At 56.3% G+C, this 7,790-nt stretch overlaps 1 protein-coding gene and 1 pseudogene across 1 annotated transcript; both read right to left on the bottom strand.

Moving 5' to 3' along the window:
* Positions 1–370: 370 nt before the first annotated feature.
* Positions 371–1,072, bottom strand: LOC136506929 (uncharacterized). Its single transcript, XM_066501812.1, has one exon. It carries the CDS (start codon positions 1,070–1,072, stop codon positions 371–373), a length of 702 nt encoding a protein of 233 aa, XP_066357909.1.
* Positions 1,073–4,846: 3,774 nt separating this feature from the next.
* On the bottom strand, positions 4,847–7,790 carry LOC136506930 (uncharacterized; annotated as a pseudogene).

The following is a 7,790-nucleotide window of genomic DNA, read 5'->3' on the forward strand; positions in this document are numbered from 1 at the left end:
CCTGAGGTTGAGTTGACTACTTGGTCTATGGACGGCAAAGGAAACGGATCCTTTGGACACGCCTTGTTGAGACTCATGTAACACACATTATCCATTTCCCACTCTTTTTTCCTACAAAAACTGGATTGGCTAACCACTTAGGGTGATACACTTCCTTGATGAATCCGGCCGCCAAAAGCTTCGCAATCTCCTCGCCGATGGCCCTGCGCTTCTCCTCATCGAAGTGACGCAGGCACTGCTTCACTGGCTTGGAGCCTAGCCTGATCTTCAAGGCATGCTCGGCGACTTCTCTCGGAATGCATGGCATGTTTGAGGGTCTTCACGCAAAGATGTCTCTGTTGACGCGGAGGAAGTCGACGAGCGCGCTTTCCTATTTAGAGGAAAGTGTGGTACCGATGCGCACACCTTTTCCCTCAGAGCTGCTAGGGTCTATGAGGACCTCCTTGGCGCCTTCCATGGGCTTGAAAGACCTGGCCGACCACTTGGGATTAGGCGCTTCTTCGACGATCTCCTCCCGGATGGCTGCGAGCTCTTTGGAGGCGATAATCGCCGTGGCGTGTTCGCAGCACCCGACCTCACACTCATAGGCACGCTGGAAGGAGGTGCCAATGGTGATGACTCCGTGTGGACCCGACATCTTCAACTTCAGATAGGTGTAGTTAGGGATGGCCATGAACTTCAAGTAGCATGGACGTCCCAGGATGGCGTGGTAGGTCCCATGGAACCCGACCACCTCAAAGGTAAGGGTCTCTATCCTGTAATTGGTTGGATTCCCGAAGGTGATGGGTAGATCGATCTGCTCGAGCGACACGGCCTCCTGTCCAGGCACAATGCTATGGAAAGGCGCCCTGGTCAGCCGGATGTGCGATCGATTGATGCCCATGGCGTCGAGCATCTCAGCATACATGATGTTGATGCCACTACCTCCATCCATCAGCACCTTGGTGAGCCGTTTTGTGCCAACGATCAGGTCGACCACGAGCGGGTATCTTCCTAGCTGCGGGATGCTTTTAGGGTGGTCGGTCTGATCAAAGGTGATGGCGGACTCTGACCATTGGAGGAAGGAAGGCATGGCCGGCTCGGCCGTATAGACCTCGCGGCACGTAAGCTTCTGGCGGCACTTGGAGTCATAGGCCGCCAACCCCCCCACAGATCATGAGGTATCCATCCAGCGTCGGAAAGCCACCGTCCTTCCCCTCGGCGTCGTTGGCCACCATCTTGGGCTCCTTCCTATGCCCCCCTTATTGGAGACATTGGACAGGAACCGCTTCATGAGGGCGTAGTCTTTGTATAGGTGCTTGATAGGGAAGGCATGGTTCGGGCATGGCCCTTCAAGCAGCTTCTCGAAGTGGTTTGGGGTACCCTCGATGGGCTTTCGATCCCCCTTGTAGTCGGCAGCAGCCATGAGCAAACCCTCGCGCTATTGCTTGTTCTTTTTCTTGTTGGGGTGGTTGGAGGCACCTTTGCCGGCGTCCTCGTCCCGCTTCGCCTTGCCCTTGGGACGGTCGAAAATCGCTCTGACTGCCTCCTCGCCCGAGGCGTGGTTGGTGACGATGTCGATGAGCTCCTTGGTGGTTCATGGGCCCTTGCGTCCTAGCTTGTGAACCAGGGACTCGCAGGTGATCCCGGACATGAAGGCTCCTATAACGTCGGTGTCGGCGACATCGAGCAGCTCGTTGCACTGCCAGGAGAAGCGCCGGATGTACTCATGAAGAGATTCCCTGGACTTATGTCAGTAGTTTTTGAGATCCCATGGGTTCCTAGGACGCACGTAGGTGCCCTGAAAGTTTCTCACAAAAATCTCCTTTAGGTCCGCCCAGCTTTGAATCCGGTTGGGCGGAAGGTGCTCCAACCATGTTCGCGCTGAATCAGCCAAGAACAATGGGAGGTTGCGGATAATGAAACTATCACTATCCGCTCCACCGGCTTGGCAAGCAAGCCGGTAATCCTCAAGCCATAGTCCGGAGTTCGTTTTCCTAGAGTATTTTAGGATATTGGTCGGCGGTCGGTACCGTGGTAGGAAGGCAGCGTTGAGGATGTGTCGGCCGAAGGCCTAAGATCCTAGTAGGTCAGGGCTTGGGCTCCAGTCCTCGCTGCTATCATAGCATCCACCGCAATGAGGGTGGTAGCCACGGTTGGCTTCCTCTCTCTCGTCGCTTCATCCACGCCTATGAGAATCCAGGGTGTTTCGTGTGTCACGGTGGAGGCCGAGACGCTCATGCACTGGGGCCATGGCATGCCCCCCGCTGTTGCGTGGTGCCTGGTGGACAGACACGTCCCTGACATGTCGTCCCGAGGGCGCACGCTAACTGGCGTCGAGCTTGCATCGCCGAGATACCGAGCTCTTCGCCTGCTACACCGCTGCGTGCTCGAGCAGCGTGTGCATCTCGCGATGGGCCAACGATCCTCTGGTGCCGTGGGCTCTGGGAGCCCTCAGAGCAAAGCCGTGGGCGAAGTGTGGGAGGGCTCCATCGTCTTCGATGATCCTCCGGTTCACGTCGCGGGCCATGGCGCGTGCACGCCCACCGTCTCCGCGGTGCTTGATCTCTCGCTCGAGCTCTGCGCTCTCATGCTCGAGTTGGAGTCGTGCATCCTCGAGCTCCTAGTGCCGCGCCCTTAGCCGTTCCACCCTCATACGAGGAAAGGCCCCTTCATCTTCCTCGACCTCATCGTCGAAGTCGTTTGGTGGGGTAGCCCCTCCCTCGTGGACACTTTCGACACGTCCCTCGGGGGTACCTGCCATAAAACATTCTCGTGAGGTGTGATGGCTCCCCTGCTAGAGTTATAGTCAGAGAGCGACTCTGAATCTCTCACGAGAAGGTCGTGGAAAGATTTCGTGACATATTTGGTCATCTCCATGAACTCGTTGTTCGTCGGGGATGGGTGCATGCGCTATGCCACGAGGTGGCAAACAGTCCTCATAGCATTGCGCAGACTGAACGGTAACGCTGTCGGGGTGCCCCGGGTGAGGTGTTCCGAGGAGAGTGGGTCTCCTCCGGCAAGCTACGTTATCACGTTGGCGAACGAGAAGGTGAGGCAGCGCAGGTCCTCTCAGGACGGTCGGGGTCTCAGTAAGGCATCGAGCTAGCGCCCTAGCCTCCCGTAATCGAAGCCGAGGAGCTGGTCGCTCCCGGGGGCACGGGCCTCCAAGGCGTGCAGTTGTAGCTCCTCAAGTGCCTCGACGATCAAGTTGAGGCCAGCGGAGTGGAGAGGTTGGATGGCCGTGGGAGCCCACGCCAACTCTCCCTCTGTGGTGATGAAGAAATCCAGGCTCCAGAAGCGCACGTGCGCGCCTGGGACCCAGCTGACGTCGCGACTAGCCATCCGAAGCCTGATGTGGATGTCGAGACGCGCAAAAAGCCCCTACCTAACACGCCAACTGTTGGTGTTTCGGATCACCGGCTAGTAAATTTGTCGTCCGCGGTCCTCAGATCCCTTCTTCGGGTATCCCTAAAACTGATACCCGACACCAGGTGATCAAGTGACGAAACGAGCCCCGACAGCCTAGCTCCGGTGGTGGAGGGGCTGGATATTGACAAGTCAGAGCCAGCGCGGACGAGGAAGACGTTGGAGGGGTCAGAGCCGAAGGAGCGACCAGAGGAGACAGGGCCTACAGCCGCGACGTATCAAGGAGCGCCATCCTGGTGGCGGGCCGCGTGGCCCCAGATCTAGGCCCGCTGGGCTTCTTCGGCGTTGTAGGTAGCAGAGGCGGCTGTGAAGGCTAAGGAGGCAAGCGAACCAACAACCGCCGGGGCCGTCACGCCCGACAATGAGATGACTGCGTGGCCGGGCGGCAACCCTGCCACCTTCGCTGCCACCGGCGGTCGTGCATGGCTGAGCAAGTTGGGCATGCGGGGAGGATGGAGGAAGGGGAGGGGCGGGAAGGGGGAGGCAGCCGCTATAGCCAGGGCAGCAGCCGCTGGCAGTGGTGGCATGGAGGGTTGTCGTGAGCGCGACCGAGCGTTGAGCCCGCCAGTTGGGGAGGAGGGGTGCATGGAGTGGAAGGAGGAAGGGGAGGGAGGAGGAGGGGGAGGCGGGCGCCGCTGTCGGAGCGGCAGCCGGCGCCACCGTCGACGGGGTGGAGGTGCCTGCCAGGGCACGCAGTTGCCTTGGGGTTCAAGCCCAGGGGTCCTTTTCCTAGCGACCAATTACATTTGGTTGATTGGATGCCAGACTAGTTATTACTCGTATTAATGATGGACCCGCGCATGAACCAGGTTACAGATTCGATTCTTATTTGTTGGTAATCTAGCTTGGCTCAGCTCATTTTCTCTTGGCTATATTTAGAATAAGGTGTGCCTGACTCTAGCCAAGTGGGGCTCGTCTAGTTTTTCTTTTAGCCAGACACATGCTGCGTTCATGCGGTGGTCGTCCGTGTCTTTCGCTTTGTTCATGAGTAGTGGAGGTACTCGGCATGTTCCTCGACCGTGGGATGGCGCAGTCCAGTCGGAGGTCATGGTGAGTGCAGCGTCGTTCAATTAGGGTGAGTTCGCGGCACCAAATCCACTTGTCATCCTGTGCGTTTGTGAGTTCGCGGTGTTCAATTAGGGTGATCCGCTCTGTCACCGGCGAGGGGCGCCGGCAGCATCGACAACATTATTTGCCACTAAGGAATCAAGTTACCAATTATAAACTGATGACCACAACAATGATACAACCTCATTTACTGAACAGTACAGTGCAAGTACACAAAGGTAGAAAAATGCAGAACAGACTAATCTCCCACCATCACAATAACCAATCAAGTCCCTGGATTGAAGATCAACACATATCCTCAGCACACGTCCAAGTTGTGTTGCGGAACTTATATGGTCGCATACATGTGCTTGAGGTCACTTTGCGCTGCTTATATCATCTCTGGAATAATTTCTTCCACCTTGTTCAATTCACTGCCGCTCGTTTTGGGTTTGCCTAGCCATGCCTCTCTGAACATTTGTGGTCGCATCCCCATAGACCTCCTCAATTTCCGAGCTTTCAGTTCCCTCCATCTTCAGTAGTCCTGTACTTGTAGTACTTGAGTCGCCTGCCTCAAGATCTTTGGCTCCCTTCTCCTTGTCCTTGTTGTCTTGTGCTTCATCGATGGTGATCCCAATGTGGTCTCTCTCCCTCATAGCATCTCCTCCAGTTCGCCTTTTCTCGATCATCCCAGCAGCAGCCCCATCACCGCCACCGTTCCCCACCTGTGGCTGTGGCTCATTGTTTTCAGGGCTAGTATCCTTTGGCCACAAGCTGCTCTCTTGGATGCCACAGTGCCAGAGCAATGCCCAGACGTGGGTTATGAACTCCCCTGCAGAGAGACACTTCCTGTGTGCCAGTGCATTCTTCGTGGGCGCAGTGTGTATGAGCAGCTCTGTCCACACGTCCGCGAGGATCTCCCAGCGGCCTTCCTCGGTGGGGTGCCTCAGCAGCTCCTTGCCCAGCGCGACGCCTTGTTTCAGCACATCCTCCTCATCTCTTTCTGCGCCATCGTCCTTGAGTGCTTGAGTGCCTTGTGCCTTACCTGCTTCATCCATGAGTGCCTTGAGTGCCTTGTGCCTTTCCTGTAATGAACCAGTGCCTTTGAAAATGCCATCACGAGCACTCCTCACGGCTTTCTGGAAGACTATCTTGGGGACAAGGAAGCTATCAGGGATCAGGTCCGGCTTTGATACTAGCAGGTACGTGCAGTACCGTGACAAGCTATTGGCAATGATGTATGCTCTCCGGAGGTTGCCTGCAGGCAACTTCCCATTCACTTGCTGCTTCTTCTCCTCCGTCTTGCCATCACTTGATTTGGACGATGAGCAGCAACAATTTGAGAACGTGAACCATGACAAGCTGCTGCTGCTGCAGCAGCCTTTCTTATCATCCACGTCCATAAGATACGGTTTGGACGAGCAGAGAGAAGAGAGCCAAGACAGGAGGGAGCACGGGAACCCAGGGCTGCCCAGGTCAACGCCGTGCGTCGTTGCCAGCTCCATCTCACAGAGGCTGGTCGCGATGTGCCACACAAGAATGATGTGGGAGGCCGGCTGAACGACGCCGCCGCCGCCGCCAGTGGTTGCACTGCTCGGTCGTGCAGTGTACGCCCGGTACCTCTGCAACTCCATGCTAAGGTTGGTGTCGGACAACGTCTTGATGAACCCGGGCAGCAGCTGGCCACGACGACCTGCCCGTCCATCTCCATTATCCTCGGTCAGCTCGCTGAGCTTCTCCAGGACTTTCTGCCTGACACAGTCCGGGACTTGGACGGCGCTGCCGAGCTTTGCGCCATCCTCCTTCTTTGGAACAATGCCCGTGGTCAGGTTGTGGATGAGGTTCCAAAACCTTGGCCTGTCATCATAGGACTCCACGAAGACATACTGGTCAATATGTCCATGCCACCTCCTATCAGTGACCTTATTAGATCTGGAAATATATAGCAGAATGCAGTACATCCATGTATCGTCTATTGATTGTTTGGTCCTCTCGGTCTCGGACTTGCGCTGCACATGCTCGCACGCCTTGATTAAGCTTGTCCAGTCTGAACGTAAGTAGGTGTGCATCTCCCATATCTCCTTGACAATCATCAAGCCAATGAATAACCATGTGATGATCGTGTCGACATTGAAACCCTTCACCAGGTTGGCGAGCTCGCCACTGGGGGGCTTAAAGACCTTACGGATGTCCACAGCAAGCCAGACGACAGCACCCATGGTCAGAACGGACAGAAGCAGGCTGAAGAAGAGGGATGGGAGGCCACACCAGAAGATCATGGGGTAGCGGGTGTTGAAGTAGTCATGGACGAAGGCTAGCTGCAGCTCCATGATCCTGAGGGCATCGCTGGCACCCACCTTCCCAGCAATGATGCTCTTCACCAGATCCCGGTTTGTGTCAAATATACACCGTTGCAGTGTGACATCCTCGAACCTGCACCGCAGCAGCCTGGACAAGGCGAAGGCCAGAGGGAGGTCCTTCTTCACAACGACCTTATTACCCTGCACCTGCTGGTCGTGTGGCTGCTGCTGAATGGGGCAGTACTCCCAGATCTTGTCCAGCGTGATCAGTGGCGGCGGAGACGTCTTCTTATTCTTCTTGGTAGCATCCTGCTGATCCTGGTCGGTAGACAATGCATACTGAGGCTTCTTCAGTCTGAATCCTCCTTTCTTCTGCTTTGTTTCTCCGTACACCAAGTACCTGTAGCCTTCCATCGTCACTGGGTTGAATAATTCTCCTCGGCTGCTGCTGCTCACTTGGTCACCATGCTCATGCATGGCACTGCATGTGCTCTGCGACAAGCTCCGAGCTCCCGCCATGCCAGACGGCGCGGGACGCCAGTGTATGGGAATGAAATCTGTAGAAGCTCCTCACTATCTGCAGACCCCAGACCAGCCACAGCGGACCCGAGAAGCTGGACCCGCGCGTCCAATTCAGGAACGCGGCTCCCAGCAGCTTGAACACGTTCCTCCACTCGGTGAACCTTCGCCCCCGGCGGTCGGGGACACCGTAGCCGGAGATGTAGTCTGCGCTGTAGCGGAAGTTGACGAGCACGAGCGCCCAGACCGGGAACAGCTGGTTCTTGAAAGGCGCCGTCTGCATGGCCCCCAGGAGGTAGACAACGATGGAGTCGGAGACGGCGTCGAACACGCTGACACGGCCCTCATCAACGAGTTGTGGATGATGCGGCGGTAGAAGTCCATTAGGAACATGGCGAAGAACACCAGTGTGACGAGGACCACCAGGAACTCGATGCGGAACAAGATGACTGTCCTCTTGTTCAGCATGATGAACAGGGATGCCACATGCTCGCGGATATCATGCAGGCTCACCAT

This window comes from Miscanthus floridulus, chromosome 15 (genome assembly GCF_019320115.1).
Source record: "Miscanthus floridulus cultivar M001 chromosome 15, ASM1932011v1, whole genome shotgun sequence".
NCBI lineage: Eukaryota > Viridiplantae > Streptophyta > Magnoliopsida > Poales > Poaceae > Miscanthus > Miscanthus floridulus.